Here is a 17,641-nt window from a genome sequence, read left to right on the forward strand (position 1 = left end):
TCCTGACAAATGCCTCCTTTTTCTTTTTGACGAGGCCTACAATATTATTATATTATTTAATCTACTGCCTCTCAACCAACATCTGTGACCTCAGATTGCCCCACAGGGGGACATTTGGTCTATTTTTACTTTAGCAATCCCATTTAGTGTTTTGTACCAAAACAGAAAATGCTGGAAAATCTCAGAAGGTCTGGCAGCATCTGTAGGGAGAGAAAAGAGCTAACGTTGAGTCCAGATGACCCTTTGTCAAAACTAAAAGGCATAGAAAGTGGGATATATTTATAATGTAGGGTGAGGGAATGAAAGATGAGTCATAGCCACAGAAACCAAGGGAAAGAGTGTTAATAGCCACAGAAACCCAGGGAATAGAGTGCTAAGGGGGCAGTCCCCAGAGAGAATAAAAGATGTGAAAGGCCAAACAGCAGAGAAACTAAAATCAGAGGGTAAGCTGTAGATGTGGGGTGAAAGGGACATGGGTGGGAGAGAGATAAATTGAGGAAAAGGGAGGAACGGAGAAGCAAATTGGAGAAAAGGTAAGGAAAGGGGGATAAGATAGGGGGAAAGAGTGGAGGGGTAAAAAATATATAAAGACAATAAAGAAATAAAGGTAAAAGGCAGTTAAAATGAAACAGAATGAAAACAAAGGGGTCGAGGTGGGATAGAGCTAATCATCTAAAGATGTTGAATTTGATGTTGAGACCGGAAGGCTGTAGCGTGCCTAACCGGAAGATGAGATGCTGTTCCTCCAGTTTGCATTGAGCTTCACTGGAACATTGCTGCAGGCCCAGGACAAACATGTGGGCATGGGAGCAGGGTCTTGTGTTAAAATGGCAAGCAACGGGAAGGTTAGGGTCCTGAATGCACACCGACCAAAGGTGCTCAGCAAAGCGATCACCCAGTCTACATTTGGTCTCTCCAATATAGAGGGGAGCACATTGGGAGCAGCGAATGCAGTAGACCAAATTGAAAGAGGTACAAGTGAAACGCTGCTTAATCTGGAATGAGTGTTTTGGGCCTGGGGTGTTAAGCATGGAAGAGGTAAGGGGGCAGGTGTTACACCTTCTGCGATTGCATGGGAAGCATGGGTGATGGGACAGGTGTTGGGTATGGTGGAGGAGTGGACTAGATTATCTCGGAGAGAACGGTCTCTGCGGAATGCTGACAGAGGGAGTGGTGGCATCACATTGGAGTTGGCGAAAATGGCGGAAGATTATGCTTTGCATACGGAGGCTGGTGGAGTGAAGTGTGAGAACAAGGGGGACTCTATCCTTGTTCTGGGAGGGAAGGAAGGGAGCAAGGGTAGTGGCGCGGGAGATGGACCGCATGCTGTTGAGGGCCCTGTCAACAACTGTAGGTGGGAAATCACGGTTGAGGAAGAAGGAACACATTTTCGAAGCACCACTTTGAAAAGTGGCATCATTGGAACAAATGCAACGGAGGTGAAGGAGCTGAGAGAAAGTGATGGAGTAGGGTGCGAAGAGCTGTAGTCCAGATAGCTATGGGAGTCAGTGGGCTTGTAATGGATATTAGTAGATAGTCTATTGCCGGAAATGGAGGCAGCAAGGTCAAGGAAAGGAAGGGAAGTGTCTGAGATGGACCAGGTGAAAGTGATGGAGGGGTGGAAACTGGAAGCAGCACCAAAATAGTTATTGATGTACCGGTAAAAGAGTTGTGGGAGGGCACCCGGGTAGGCCTGGAACACGGAATGTTCCATGTACCCATAAAAATGCAAACGCAGCTAGGACCCATGCGGGTACCCATTGCTACACCTTTGATTTGGAGAGTGTGGGATGAGTTAAAGGAGAAGTTGTTGAGAAATAGAACAAGTTCTGCCAGGCGGAGGCCTCTTTTCGAGAAAGAAACAAAGAGCTCTCTGGCCATCTTGGTGTGGGATGCAGGAGTAAAGAGATTGCACATCCATGGTGCAGAGGAGGCGATTAGGGCCTGCGAACTGGAGGCTGTCAATATGACGCAGGGCATCAGAGGAATCTTGGATGTAGGTGGGGAGGGAATGGACTAGAGGAGTGAGGGTGAAGTCAAGATAAGAGGAAATAAGTTTGGTGGGGCAGGAGCATGCTGACACAATGGGCCTACCGTGACAGGCCTTTTTGTGGATTTTGGGAAGTAGGTAAATGCAAGCTGTCCATTGTTGGGAGACTATGAGATTTGAAGCCGTAGGGGAAAGGCATCCGGAGGAAATGAGGTCTCCAATGGTGTGGGAGAAAATGGCTTGATGTTGCATGGTCAAGTCATGGTCCAGGGGGAGGTAGGAGCAGGTATCTGAGAGTTGGCTGTCAGGCTCTGCGAGTTAGAGGTCAGTATGCCACACGAATCCAGACATGTAGACAGGTTTGATGACCTGACGGAGTGAAGAGCGGAAGTAGGAAGGAGAGAGGTTGGAATGGGTGAGGGGTGAAGAACAATTAAGACGGCCAATGTCCCATCGACAGTTCTCAATGAAAAGATTGAGGGCAGGTAATTGTCCCGACGGGGGTGTCCAATGGAGGCAGAATGTTGGAGGCACATGAAAGGATCTGTGGAACGGGGGTAGGATTCTTGCCCAAAGAAGTGGGCACGGAGACGAAGGTGATGAAAGAAGAGTTCCAATTTATTGAGGTGAGGACGCAAGGGTACAAAGCGGAGTCCTTTGCACGCTCAGCCTCAGAGAGGGGAAGGTTTTGTAGCCACTTAAAATGGCTAACTCCCGATTCAAAATGGCGAATGGCAAAGGCTGATGGGAAAAATCAGCCAACAGGACAAAAACGAGCAGCTGCAGGTTGGCTGTGTATTTACCTCTGGAAAGGCCAGACAAGATCGATACCAGCAACCATCAGCATAACAAAACAACAGCCATCTGCATATTAATGAGCAATCCCCGGGAACAATAAGCAACATTTAGACACACAAAGCAAAAGCCAGACTCTTCGGCGCCAGCAGGAGCCTACACAAAGGGAGGTGAACGACCACCACAAGACCGCCCATCGATCAGGGAACCGCTCCAGCATTGGACAAAGTCCAATCACTTGGGACCAGGTACAGGGTCCGCCCTGAAAGGCGGGAAGCCCCTGGGGACTATAAAAATTGAGCCCCAAGTTCAAGGCGCTCTCTTCCAGCTCTCTTCACTTTTCAGTAGCCGATCAAAACTGTAAGTCTTACTTCAACGCTCGCCACGAGATAGGCGCTCCTAGCTACCAATCTGTACCAACTTCAAATCCCCCAGGCTCAGAACCCGAACGAAAGGCCATTTGTTTCCCTGACCTGGTGGGCCAGTTCCAAGTTAAGTATTGGCCTGTTAGTTATAGAAGTAGCTTAGGCGTAGAATTTGTGCATGAGTAGTGATTACAGTGTATAATAAATGTGCTTTGATTTAAATCTTACTAATCGGTGTCTTGGATTATTGATCATTACTCGGACTTGAACCTCGTGGCGGTATCATAAAGATACCTGGCGACTCAAGAGCAAAGGTAATAAAACAGAGTAATTGAACCAAGGCAAAGTTAGCAACATTATTTGGCGACATCCCGAACTGTTTAATCTCTCCTCACACATCACCCCCGCACACTTACCCGCCAGCTCCCGCCGTGCACGAGGGGTGAGTAATTCACGCCGGCGGGACTGGCCAAAACTGGACGGCCACTCGGCCCATTGAGGCCCGGAGAATCACGGGGCCTCGCTGTCAACAGCTCCCGACCGGTGGGACGGGAATCCCACCGACCCCCGAAAACCGGCGCTGGAGAATAGTGCAGCCGGCGTTGGGGCGGGATTCGCGCCTCCCCCTGGGGATTCTCTGACCAGACGGGGGGGTCGAAGAATCTTGGCCCTTGAACCTGCTTTCCATTTTGATAATAATTTGTCTTTCTATTTTTTGGGGGCCAAAATGGATAACCTCACATTTATCCACATTAATCCATCTGCCAAACTTTGGCCCAATCTCCTAGCCATTCTATATCTGTCTGGAAAATATTCATCTCCTCTTCACTGCCTGCTTTCCCGCCTATTTCAGTATCATCCGCAAATTTTGCTATGTTACGCTTTGTCCCTGCTTGCAGATCATTTATATAAATTGAAAACATTGAGTTGAGGACTGACCCCTATGGCACCCTGCTGGTTACAGTTCGCCAGCCAGAGAAGGACCCATTTATCCTGGCCCTCGGCCTTCTGTCAGTCAACCTATCCTCAACCCAATATAGTACTCTACCTTCAATCCCCTGCAATCTCACCTTCTGGATCAGTCTTTTATGTGGCACCTTATCAAACGCCTTCTGGATGTCTAGATATATCGTATCCACAGGTTCCCCATTATCCACCTTCCTGGTTACATCTTCAAAGAACTCAAACAAATTTGTTAAGCATGACTTACCCTTCATAAAACCATGCTGACAATGGTGGATTGAGCTTAGTCTTTCCAAATGTTGTCATCTCCTCTTTAATGATTGATTCCAGCAACTTCCCCACCACAGAGGTAAAGCTAACCAGTCTATAGTTTCCTACTTTTTGCCTATCTCATAAAACATGGAACAAAGAACAGTACAGCACAGAACAGGCCCTTCGGCCCTCGAGGTTGTGCCAAGCATTGTACGAAACCAAGATCTAGCTATCCCACTCCCTGTCATTCTAGAGTGCTCCATGTGCCTATCCAATAACCGCTTGAAAGATCCTAAAGTGTCCGACTCCACTATCACAGCAGGCAGTCCATTCCACGCCCTAACCACTCTCTGAGTAAAGAACCTACCTCAGACATCCCTCCTATATCTCCCACCCTGAATCTTATAGTTATGCCCCCTTGTAACAGCTACATCCACACGAGGAAATAGTCTCTGAACGTCCACTATATCTATCCCCCTCATTATCTTATAAACCTCTATTAAGTCGCATCTCATCCTCCTCCGCTCCAAAGAGAAAAGCCCTAGCTCCCTCAACCTTTCCTCATAAGACCTATCCTGCAAACGAGGCAGCATCCTGGTAAATCTCCTTTGCACCCTTTTCAATGCTTCCACATCCTTCCTAAAATGAGGTGACCAGAACTGCGCACACTACTCCAAATGTGGTCTCACCAGGGTCCTGTACAGTTGCAGCATAACCCCGCGGCTCTTAAACTCAAGTCCCCTGTTAATAAACGCTAACACACTATAAGCCTTCTTCACGGCTCTATCCACTTGAGTGGCAACTTCAGAGATCTGTGGACATGAACCCCAAGATCTCTCTGTTGCTCCACATTCCTCAGAACCCTGCCGTTGACCCTGTAATCCGCATTCAAATTTTTCTACCAAAATGAATCACCTCGCACTTATCAGGGTTAAACTCCATCTGCCATTTTTCGGCCCAGGTCTGCATCCTATCGATTGTCTCTTTGCAGCCGACAACAGCCCTCCACCTCATCCACTACTCCACCAATCTTGGTGTCATCAGCAAATTTACTGACCCACCCTTCAGCCCCCTTCTCCAAGTCATTGATAAAAATCACAAATAGCAGAGGACCCAGCTCTGATCCCTGTGGTACACCGCTGGTAACTGGTCTCCAGTCTCAAAATTTTCCAACCACCGCCACCCTCTGTCTTCTACGTGATAGCCAGTTACTTATCCAATTGGCCAAATTTCCCTCTATCCCACACCTCCTTACTTTCGTCATGAGCTGACCATGGGGAACCTCATTAAACGCCTTACTAAAATCCACTGCTCCACCTTCATCTACACACTTAGTTACCTCCTCAAAGAATTCAATCAAATTTGTGAGGTAAGAACTACCCTTCACGAATCCGTGTTGACTATCCCGGATTAAGCTGCATCTTTCCAAATGGTCATAAATCCTATCCTTCAGGGCCTTTTCCATTATCTTACCGACCACCGAAGTAAGGCTAACTGGCCTATAATTACCAGGGTCATTCCTATTCCCTTTCTTGAACAGAGGAACAACATTCACCACTCTCCAGTCCTCTGGCACTATCCCTGTGGACAGCGAGGACCCAAAGATCAAAGCCAAAGGGTCTGCAATCTCATCCCTTGCCTCCCAAAGAATCCTTGGATATATCCCATCTGGCCCAGGGGACTTGTCGACCCTCCGGTTTGTCAAAATTGCGAATACATCCTTCCTCAGAACATCTACCTCCTCCAGCCTACCTGCCTGAATCACACACTCATCCTCAAAAACATGGCCCCTCTCCTTTGTGAACACTGAAGAAAAGTATTCATTCAACGCCTCTCCTATTTCTTCTGACTCCATGCACAAGTTCCCACAACTGTCCTTGACCGGCCCTAACCTCACCCTGGTCATTCTTTTATTTCTCACATAAGAGTAAAAAGCCTTGGGGTTTTCCTTGATCTGACCCGCCAAGGACTTATCATGCACCTTCCAAGCTCTCCTAAGCCCTTTTTTCAGCTCATTCCTTGCTACCTTGTAACCCTCAAGCAACCCTACTGAACCTTGTTTTCTCATCCTTACATACTCTTCCTTTTTCCTCTTGACAAGACATTCAACCTCTTTTGTGAACCATGGTTCCCTCACACGGCCATTTCCTCCCTGCCTGACAGGGACATGCCTACCAAGGACACGCAGTATTTGTTCCTTGAACAAGCTCCACTTTTCATTTGTGCCTTTCCCTGACAGATTCTGTTCCCATCTTATGCTCCCTAATTTTTGCCTAATGGTATCATAATTACCCCCTCGCCCAATTATAAACCTTGCCCTGCCGTATGGCCCTATCCCTCTCCATTGCAATGGTGAAAGACACCGAAATGTGGTCACTATCTCCAAGGTGCTCTCCCACAAACAAATCTAACACTTGGCCCGGTTCATTACCCAGTACCAAATCCAATGTGGCCCCGCCTCGTCAGCCTATCCACATAGTGTGTCAGGAAACCCTCCTGCACACACTGTACAAAAACTGCCCCATTTGAACTGTTCAACCTATACAGGCTCCAATCAATATTTGGAAAGTTAAAGTCACCCATGACAACTACCCAGAGACCTCCACACCTATCCATAATCTGTTTTGCAATTTCTTCCTCCACATCTCTATTACAATTTGGGGGCCTACAGAAAACTCCTAACAATGTGACCGCTCCTTTCCTATTTGTAACTTCGGCCCATATTACCTCAGTAGGCAGATCCCCTTCAAACTGCCTTTCTGCAGCCATTAAACTATCCTTGATTAATAATGCTACTCCTCCACCTCTTTTACCACCTTCCCTACTCTTACTGAAACATCTATACCCTGGAACTTCCAACAACCATTCCTGTCCCTGTTCTAACCATGTCTCCGTAATGGCCACAACATCCTAGTCCCAAGTACCAATCCATGCTCCAAGTTCACCCACCTCATTCCAATTGCCCCTTGCATTGAAGTAGACGCACTTCAACCCACCTTTCTGTCTGCCGGTACACTCCTGCGACCTTGATACCCTCCTCGGTACCTCACTACTCTCAACACTGGCTTCTGGACTACAGCTCGTTTTCCCAGCCCCCTTGACAAATTAGTTTAAACGCCCCCGAAGAGCCGTAGCAAATTTCCCTCCCAGGATATCGGTGCCCCTCTGGTTCAGGTGCAAACCGTCCTGTCAGTGCAGGTCCCACCTTCCCCAGAATGTGCTCCAACTATCCACGTAACTGAAACCCTCCCTCCTGCACCATCCCTGCAGCCACGTGTTTATCTGCACCCTCTCCCTGTTCCTCACCTCACCAGCATGTGGCACCAGCAACAAACCAGAGATGACAACATGGTTTGTCCTGGCTCTCAGCTTCCACCCTAGTTCCCTAAAATCCTGTTTTAAATCTCCGTCCCTTCTCTTACCCATGTCGTTGGTACCGATGTGTACCACGACTTGTGATTGCTCCCCCTCCCCTTTAAGGATTCTGAAAACACGGTCCGAGACGTCACGGACCCTGGTACACGGGAGGCAACATACCATCCGTGAGTCTCTTTCGCTGCCACAGAACCGTCTATCTGTCCCTCTAACTATCGAGTCCCCAATAACTATTGCTCTCCTTCCTTCCCTTCTGAGCCATAGGGACAGACTCAGTACTGGAGATCCATTCACCGTGGCTTACCCCTGGTAGGTCGTCCCCCTCAACAGTATCCAAAACGGTATACTTGTTACTGAGGGGAACGACCACAGAGGATCCCTGCACTGACTGCTTCCTCCCAGCCCCTCTCACCGTTACCCATCTATTTTGATTCTTCGGAGTAACTACATCCCTGAAGCTACTATCTATGACCACCTCTGCCTCCCGAATGCACCAAAGTTCATCCAGCTCCAATTCCCTTACGTGGTTTCTGAGGAGCTGGAGATAGGTGCATTTTCCACAGGTGAAATCAGCAGGTACGCTGACAGCATCACTCACCTCAAACATTCTGCAGGAGAAACATTGCACTGCCTTCCCTGCCATCCCCTCGAGATAAAACAAGAAAAAGAAAGAAAGAGCTTACCTGTTATTCACTCCACCCCTTAGGTTAAAGGAGCTGGAAGGGTGGGGCGACACTACAAGTGTAGTGTCTAGTGTTTGGAAACTGCCCAACTTAAATACAGATAAAAATAAAACACTTAACCAGCAACCACTGCGCCCCACACGAGAACTGCAATCAGCTGTTATGGGCCTGTGCAAACAATTTAAATCTTTACTACTTACCCAGCAGTCACTCTGTTCTCACTCCGACCGGATTCAGCTGGAAACTCCCAACAGTAAGTTTTTTTTTTTTTATAAATTGACTCCCCTTCTCAGCAAGCGCTCACTCAGCAACCACTGCGCCCCACACGATAACACCTCAGGGAACAGAAAAACTACTTACCAGTCACCAGCCAATCACTTACCTGCAGGCTGTGACGTCACGGTTCAACTTCTTTCTACTTCGACCTGCACTCGAGTCTCCCTCTTGGTCTTTCCTCGGTTGGGATCCTTACAGTGATTGTTTGGTTTTTTTTGTTAGAGGCGGCGATAGGTTTTTGAATAGGGGTGTCACATTAGCAAGTTTCCAATCCACCGGGCCCCTTCCAGAATACAGGGGATACTGAATTATCATAACTAACGCATCCACTATCTCCGCTGCCACCTCCTTTAATACCCTATTATTGGTTCAGTGCCTCCGTCATCTCGGTGTTCCCCATTATTACCTCACCGGTATCATCCTCCAAAGGGCCAACATTTACCTTAGCTATTCACTTCCTCTTTAAATACTTATAGAAGCTTTTGGTATCAGTGTTTATGCTTTCTGCTAGTTTCCTTCCTTAGTTCATCTTCGATCTTTTGATTTTATTTTTAATACACTTTTGCTGAATCTTGATGTTCCCCATTCCTCCAGCTTACCACTCGCTTTTGCAGTATGGTATGCCCTAGTTTTTGCCTTTATGACTTCCCAGTCAGCCAGTCCCAGATGAGAGACAAGGACAGAGATCAGAGATAGATCCTTTTAAGTAAAGTTGAGAGAAAGGTGCAGAAAAATAGGAGCGTGATCTAACCGGATGGAAACAGAGTCCCATAATAAGCATGTTTAGCCAGTGTTTCCTGGTGTTCGGAGCACTAAGAAACCCCACGTTATCGAATGGGAGACTATTCCCATTTGGATAAATTCGGAGGCCGCACTGAGTCCCGTTTCCTGCACCGAGGCGCTCCATTTGTCAGATCTCTTGACAACCCCCCCGATGCAACCCTCAACCCTCCCCAAACCCTAACTGACCTATAAAGGGTCCTCAGGCTCCCACGCACTCCCCTGCACCAGCGCAGGGAACCCCCAGGCCCGATCACCGTCACGGGAAAAATGGCAGGTTGGCACTGGCAGCCTGGCACCCTGGTAGTGCCAGATTGGCACCCATTAATGACAGGGTGCCCAGGTGGAACCAGAGGGATCGACCAGCCATACCGCCTTTCGGATGCAACGCAGCCGGTTGATGGCACCCTCATTTTTTAAAGACAGAGCTGCAAGAAGCAGACTTAGAGCAAAGCAGACTTCAGAGAAGCCCTGAAGATGAGAGGACAGTTGAGGGTCAGTGGATCCACTGACCCTCAACTGTCCTCTTATCTTCAGGTAATGGGAAACCTCCAGAGAGGTTAAATGCAGAAATTAGCAAGTTGCTTTCCAAGTTGCACCACTCCACCATAAGCAGCACTATAGTGGTGTCTCACCAGGAGACTCAGCATTTAAACACATGGCATGAAGTTGGGATGCTGGGATGCATACTTGGTAAATACATCTAAATTCACGAGAAACAGTTAGGGCTTGTCCACTAAGTTTTCCATTACCACAATAAGTCTGAATTGCTGCCACTAGATATTAATATTTACAAGTGTGGAATCTAACCCTATTGAACAGCATTTAAAAAAAATAAAATAAACATTTTATTGAGGTATTTTTGGTACAGTAACAACAACAAAATAAACAACATACATGAAACCATAAACATAGTGCAAAGGCCGTTTACTTTTCGTACAGGTCCCACCCTTACAACCATCCTACTCTAACCTAAACACTGAAATACAAATAGGAATCTCGGGAGGACCGTCATTTTCACCGTTTGCACCCTCCCGGCCAGAGACAATGGAAGCGCATCAATGCTGGCGAGGGGTATTCATTTGGCACCTCTCCTGTGTCCTCGGACTCCACGCACAACTTCCCACTGCTGTCCTTGACTGGCCCTGCTCTTGCCCTGGTCATTCTTTTATCCCTGACAAGTACCACAAGGGTCCAGAATGGGGTGGGTGAGCTTGCGGCGTGGGTTGGTACCTGGGACTTCGATGTTGCAGCCATTTTGGAGATATGGATGGAGCAGGGACAGGAATGGTTGTTGCAGGTGCCGGGGTTTGGATGTTTCGGTGGGTTCGGGGAGGGTGGTGGAAGGGGGGGGGGGGGGGGTGTGGCGTTGTTTGTCGGGGATGGTGTTGCGGTGGCGGAGGGCAGGTTTGATGAGGATTCGTCTGCTGGGGTGGTGTGGGCTGGGATTGGAGGCAGGAGGGGAGAGGTCACCCTGTTGGGGGTTTTCTGTTGGCCTCCGAGGGGTTCCGGAGATGTGGAGGAGAGGATTGATGGGATGGTTCTGGATGGGAGCGAGAGCGGCAGGGTGGTTGTTGTGGGGGACTTTGGCTTTCCAGGTGTTGACTGAAAACGCTGTGGTTAGAGTGCTTTGGATGGGTCTGTTTGTATCCGGTGTGTACAGGAGGGTTTCCTGGCGCAGTGTGTGGGTGGGCCGGCGAGAGGCGAGACCATATTAGATTTGGTGCAGGGTGGTGAGCACGGACAGGTGTTGGATTTGGAGGTGGGTGAGCACTTTGGTGATGGTGGGCGCGGTTCGATTGAGTTTGCTTTGGTGATGGAGGGGGATGGGTATGTACCGCAGGGCAAGAGTTGTGTATGGGGGAGGGGCAATTGTTTTGCGATGCGGCAAGACTTGGGATGCATCGGATGGGGAGGATTATTGCAGGAGATGGGCACAATTGAGGTGTGGAGCTTGTTCGAGGAGCGGCTGCTGCGTGTCCTTCATGGGTGTGTGCCTGTCAGGCAGGGAGGGGGTGGTCGAGCGAGGGAACCGTGGTTTGCAAGGGCGATCGAGGCACTTGTCGGGAGGAAGAAGGAGGATTGTGTGGAGATGAGACGTGGAGGTTCGGTTGGGGCGCTCGAGAGTTCAGGTTGGCTGGGAGGGACCTGGGGAGGGACCTGGGGAGGGAACATAGAACATAACAGCGCAGTACAGGCTTAGGGTAGCACGGTAGCATTGTGGATAGCACAATTGCTTCACAGCTCTAGGGTCCCAGGTTCAATTCCGGCTTGGGTCACTGTCTGTGCGGAGTCTGCACAACCTCCCCGTGTGTGCGTGGTTTCCTCCGGGTGCTCCGGTTTCCTCCCACAGTCCAAAGATGTGCAGGTTAGGTGGATTGGCCATGATGAATTGCCCTTAGTGTCGGAAATTGCCCTTAGTGTTGGGTGGGGTGACTGGGTTATGGGGATAGGGTGGAGGTGTTGACCTTGGGTAGGGTGCTCTTTCCAAGAGCCGGTGCAGACTCGATGGGCCGAATGGCCTCCTTCTGCACTGTAAATTCTATGATAATCTATGAGGCCCTTCGGCCCTCGATGTTGCGCCGACCTGTGAAACCACTCTAAAGCCCATCTACACTATTTCCTTATCATCCATATGTCTATCCAATGACCATTTGAATGCCCTTAGTGTTGGCGAGTCCACTACTGTTGCAGGCAGAGCATTCCACGCCCTTACTACTCGGAGTAAAGAACCTACCTCTGACATCTGTCCTATATCTATCTCCCCTCAATTTAAAGCTGGACATCACCATCCGAGGAAAAAGGCTCTCACTATCCACCCTAACCAATCCTCTGATCATCTTGTATGCCTCTGATCATCTTGTATGCCTCTGATCATCTTGTATGCCTCAATTAAGTCACCTCTTAACCTTCTTCTCTCTAACGAAAACAGCCTCAAATGCAGCCGCACCAGAGTTTTGTACAGCTGCAATATGACCTCATGACTCCGAAACTCAATCCCTCTGCCAATAAAAGCTAACACCATATGCCTTCTTAACAACCCGCTCAACCTGGGTGGCAACTTCAGGGATTTATGTACATGGACACCGAGATCTCTCTGCTCATCCACACGGCCAAGAATCTTACCATTAGCCCATTACTCTGTCTTCCTGTTATTCCTTCCAAAATGAATCACCTCTCACTTTTCTGCATTAAACTCCATTTGCCACCTCTCAGCCCAGCGCTGCAGCTTATCTATGTCCCTCTGTAACTTGTAACATCCTTCCGTACTGTCCACAACTCCATCGACTTTAGTGTCATCTGCGCTTCCGAGAGCTAGCTCACCCAGCTAGCTTAGTGGCCCCCATCCCCGGCGCCAGATAGTCTCCCACATATTGTTCCCTCCCCCCTCCTCCCCCACCCCGCTGATACAAACAAACTCCAACATCAAACAATCCTCACAATTGCCCCACAGAAAAACACCAATATCAAAACAAGCACTCCTCCATCCCCCAACACCCTGATCTGGTTGAAGCCTGTTCTCCTCCTGGCCACCTTCACACTCGGGTCTCGGTAAACCCGCAGGATGCTATTGTCCCACTTACAGCTCCGTGTCTGCTTGGCCCACTGTAGAATACATTCCTTACCTGAGAACCTGTGGAATCTCACCACCATTGCCCTCGGGGAGGTCTCCCATTCGTGGCTTCCTCGCGAGTGCTCTGTGAGCCCTATCCAAGGGCCGGGCGAATGCCCCATCCCCCAGCAGCTTCTCAAGCATGTCTGCGATGTATGCCCCAGCGTCAGTTACTTCGGAACCCTCCGGGAGCCTGACAATTCTTAGGTTCTGCCGGCAGGACCTATTCTCTAGGTCCTCCACCTTCTGCAGAAGCTTCTTCTGCTGGTCCCTCAGCATCCCCACCACCAGCTCCACCACAGTCTGATGTTCCTCCTGCTCAGCCAGCGCCTTCTCCACCTTCTGGATCACCCGATCCTGGGCGTCCAATCTAAGCTCCAACCGCTCAATCGACTCTTTTATCGGGTCCAAGCAGTCCCATTTCTGCGTTGCAAAGCCTTCCTGAATGACTTGCATCAGCTGCTCCATAGACTGCTGGGTCAACAAGCCAGATGTCCGACCCTCCGCCATGCTGTCTCCTGTTGCAACTACAGCCCAAGCCTTCTCTATCTTTTTGTTTCTGCCCTTACGAACACTTCTAGTCCTTTGCTCCATTCACCGAAGTGGGAATTCAGTAAAGAATTGCCACTAACATCCATTTTACAATTCAAGTCCGCTAAAAAAAAAAAAATCGGGGGGAAAGGTCCAAAAGTCCGACCAGAGCAGAGCCACCAAATATGCGACTTACTCCTTCATAGCCGCCACCGGAAGTCCTTGAACAGCATTGTTGGAGATCTGGCATAAATCCTTTTTCTGGTTACTGCAACCTAAATTCCACTAATGATTTTGGCTAATTTTTAAACAAACCCTTATAAATATTTTCAATACATACGAAAAGAATATAAACCAACTGCTACATTGTTTCCATTAGTAATTTGTTAGAGAAGATATGCTCCAATAAGATTGGCAATACTTGAAATTCATATTAATTAGGATACAAAAATAATCAGAAATCAAGAAGCCATTCAGTAACACAGAGCTATAAAGCATATTGTGCTATTTTGCTTAGCTCTGATAGAGAAGCAAAGCCAGCCAGGTTTCATTCAAGTTACTCTTCCCCTTACATTGAAAATGCCTCCAATCTGTACAACACACCATCATACCATTGCTTACAGAACATAGGCAAAGTTTAAAAACAATGGTCAGACAAGAAAATTAATGAAAAAATAAAAATCCAATGCAAAGCTTCATAATTACTTCACCTACATCTTAAATCTGAAGAGTATACTAGAATGTACGAGATTTATTTATTATACAATATAAAACATTGAGAGAAAATATATAGATTATGTTCAAATTACTGGATACAACTTAGAGATCCTTTTTTTTGGAGGTAAGGGTTCAAGGATATTTGCAGGGAGCAAGATGCAATATTGACCCACCATTCCTGATACTCACATCTAACAATCAGCACCAAGTTTAGAAATGTGCTCCAATTCTCACATCTACAAATTGATGACAAAAGACAAAAATCTTTACAAAGAATAAATGTGTTTAAGAATACACAAAAGATTGAACAAGCTGCACAAAAGATAGCATCACACTGTACTGCTGGTCACACTATACTTTGTGTAAACAACATAATGTATGATAAAAGTGAAACTATTTGAAATAAATTCATGAGATAATACAAAAAAAAAAGGAGATTAACAAAATGCTAAATCACCGACAGCTAACTTTTCAGCTTCTGGAACTTCCCACTACAGAACGTTTCGTATCAGGGGCTTTGAATATTTTGAAGGCAAAGCTGGATAGTTTCTTGATTAACACGATGGTGGAAGGTTGTTGGGGGTTGACAGAAATGTGGGCTTGAGGTTACAACCAGATCAGCCACCATCTTATTGAATGATGGAGCAGACTCAAAGGGTTCACTGGTCCACTCTTGCTCCTAATTTTCATGTTCATATGTACTGTACTAAAATGTTCAACATCATTGCAAATGACTAGCAAAGAGGCTCACCCAAGGACGACTCCATTCTCAGAAATCCATTCGTACCATTTGTAATATTCAACTTTCAACAAATTGGATGTACATCTGGTTATTTTTGTCAAAAATCTTAAATATAATAGAGTAAAACAAACATCAAAATGATAATAGTTACTTTTGAATGTTTCTGAAGTTCATTACTGAGTATATGAATGGCTTCTCCATATCTTCCATCTCGAGTCTGAAAAATTAAAAGATGACATTTGAGGTATCAGTGAAAATGTCTGTTATGATGAGCAGAATATACAGAACACATTGCTACTCAAATGCATTTCAGATGATAGCCATAAGACCATAAGGCATAGGAGGAGAATTAGGCCACTCGGCCCATCGAGTCTGCTCCGCCATTCAATCATGGCTGATATTTTCTCATCCCCATTCTCCTGCCTTCTTCCCATTTCCAATCTATCGATCTCTGTCTTAAAGACAGAGATCATTCCAGGGATCATTCTTAGAACATAGAACATAGAACAATACAGCGCAGTACAGGCCCTTCGGCCCACGATGTTGCACCGAAACAAAAGCCATCTAACCTACACTATGCCATTATCATCCATATGTTTATCCAATAAACTTTTAAATGCCCTCAATGTTGGCGAGTTCACTACTGTAGCAGGTAGGGCATTCCACAGCCTCACTACTCTTTGCGTAAAGAACCTACCTCTGACCTCTGTCCTATATCTATTACCCCTCAGTTTAAAGTTATGTCCCCTCGTGCCAGCCATAGCCATCCGCGGGAGAAGGCTTTCACTGTCTTGTGAGCCTCCTCTGGACCCTTTCCAAGGCCAGTACATTCTTCCTTAGATACGGGCCCAAAATTGCTCACAATACTCCAAATGGGGTCTGACCAGAGCCTTGTACAACCTCAGAAGTACATCCCTGGTCTTGTATTCTAGCCCTCTTGACATGAATGCTAACATTGCATTTGCCTTCTTAACTGCCAACTGAACCTGCACATTAACCGTAAGAGCATCATGAACAAGGACACCCAAGTCCCTTTGTGTTTCTGATTTCCTAAGCCTTTCTCCATTTAGAAAATAGTCTATGCCTAAATTCCTCTTTGCAAAGTGCATAACCTCTCACTTTTCCACATTGTATTTCAGTTGCCACTTCATTGCCCACTCTCCTAGCTTGTCCAAATCCTTCTGCAGCCTCCTTGCTTCCTCAATAGTATCTGTCCTTCTACAAATCTTTGTATCATCTGCAAACTTAGCAAGTGCCTTCAGTTCCGCGTTCCAGATCATTAATGTATATTGTAAAAAGTTGTGGTCTCAGCACAGACCCCTGAGCCACACCACTAGTCACCAGCTCCTGTCCTGAAAAAGACCCTTTTATCCCCACTCTGGGCCTTCTGCCTGTCAGCCAATCCTCTATCCATGCCAGGAGCTAACCCTTAACACCATGGACTCTTAACTTATTCAACAGTCTCCTATGTGGCACCTTGTCGAACAATGGCTAACAGGGTTAAGGAAAATCCCAAAGCCATTTATTCGTATATAAGAAGCAAGAGGGTAACTAGAGAAAGGATTGGCCCACTCAAAGACAAAAGAGGGAATTTATGCATGGAGTCAGAGGAAATGGGTGAGATTCTTAATGAGTACTTTGCATCGGTATTCACCAAGGAGAGGGACATGATGGATGTTGAGGCTAGGGATGGATGTTTAAATACTCTAGGTCAAGTCGGCATAAGGAAAGGGGAAGTTTTGGGTATTCTAAAAGGCATTAAGGTGGACAAGTCCCCAGGTCCAGATGGGATCTATCCCAGGTTATTGAGGGAAGCGAGGGACGAAATAGCTGGGGCCTTAACAGATATTTTTGCAGCATCCTTGAACACGGGTGAGGTCCCGGAGGACTGGAGAATTGCTAATGTTGTCCCTTTGTTTAAGTAGAGTAGCAGAGATAATACAGGGAATTATAGACCTGTGAGCTTGACGTCAGTGGTAGGCAAACTGTTGGAGAAGATACTGAGGGATAGGATCTATTCACATTTGGAAGAAAATAGACTGATCAGTGATAGGCAGCATGGTTGTGCACAGGGAAGGTCATGTCTTACAAACCTAATAGAATTATTTGAGGAAGTGGCAATGTTAATTGATGAGGGAAGGGCTGTTGATGTCACATACATGGACTTCAGTAAGGCGTTTGATAAAGTTTCCCATGGCAGGTTGATGGAAAAAGTGAAGTCGTATGGGGTTCAGGGTGTACTAGCTAGATGGATAAAGAACAGGAGACAGAGAGTAGTGGCGGAAGGGAGTGTCTCAAAATGGAAAAAGGTGACTAGTGGTGTTCCACAGGGATCCGTGCTCGGACCACTGTTGTTTGTGATATATATATATATCTATAAATGATCTGGACGAAGGTATAGGTGGTCTGATTATCAAGTTTGCAGATGATACTAAGATTGGTGGAGTTGCAGATAGAAAGGAGGACTGTCAGAGAATACAGCAAAATATAGATAGATTGGAGAGTTGGGCAGAGAAAAGGCAGATGGAGTTCAATCCAGGCAAATGCGAGATGATGCAT

The 17,641-nt window shown here is 47.0% G+C and overlaps 1 protein-coding gene across 4 annotated transcripts in view; it reads right to left on the reverse strand.

The window, feature by feature from the left end:
* The window catches only part of ift70 (intraflagellar transport 70), a 354,021-nt gene that overhangs the window by 311,498 nt on the left and 24,882 nt on the right, over positions 1 to 17,641 (reverse strand). For 3 of the 4 annotated variants that reach the window (XM_072480753.1, XM_072480751.1, XM_072480750.1), the window contains exon 2: positions 15,234 to 15,299. In XM_072480753.1, the coding sequence (XP_072336854.1) occupies positions 15,234 to 15,299 (66 nt within the window). Of the gene's footprint in view, positions 1 to 14,529; positions 14,577 to 15,233; positions 15,300 to 17,641 lie in introns of those variants that run through there. The other variant, XM_072480752.1, reaches the window with a different exon arrangement.

The sequence above is a fragment of the Scyliorhinus torazame genome, chromosome 17, assembly GCF_047496885.1.
Source record: "Scyliorhinus torazame isolate Kashiwa2021f chromosome 17, sScyTor2.1, whole genome shotgun sequence".
NCBI classification, from domain to species: Eukaryota; Metazoa; Chordata; class Chondrichthyes; order Carcharhiniformes; family Scyliorhinidae; genus Scyliorhinus; species Scyliorhinus torazame.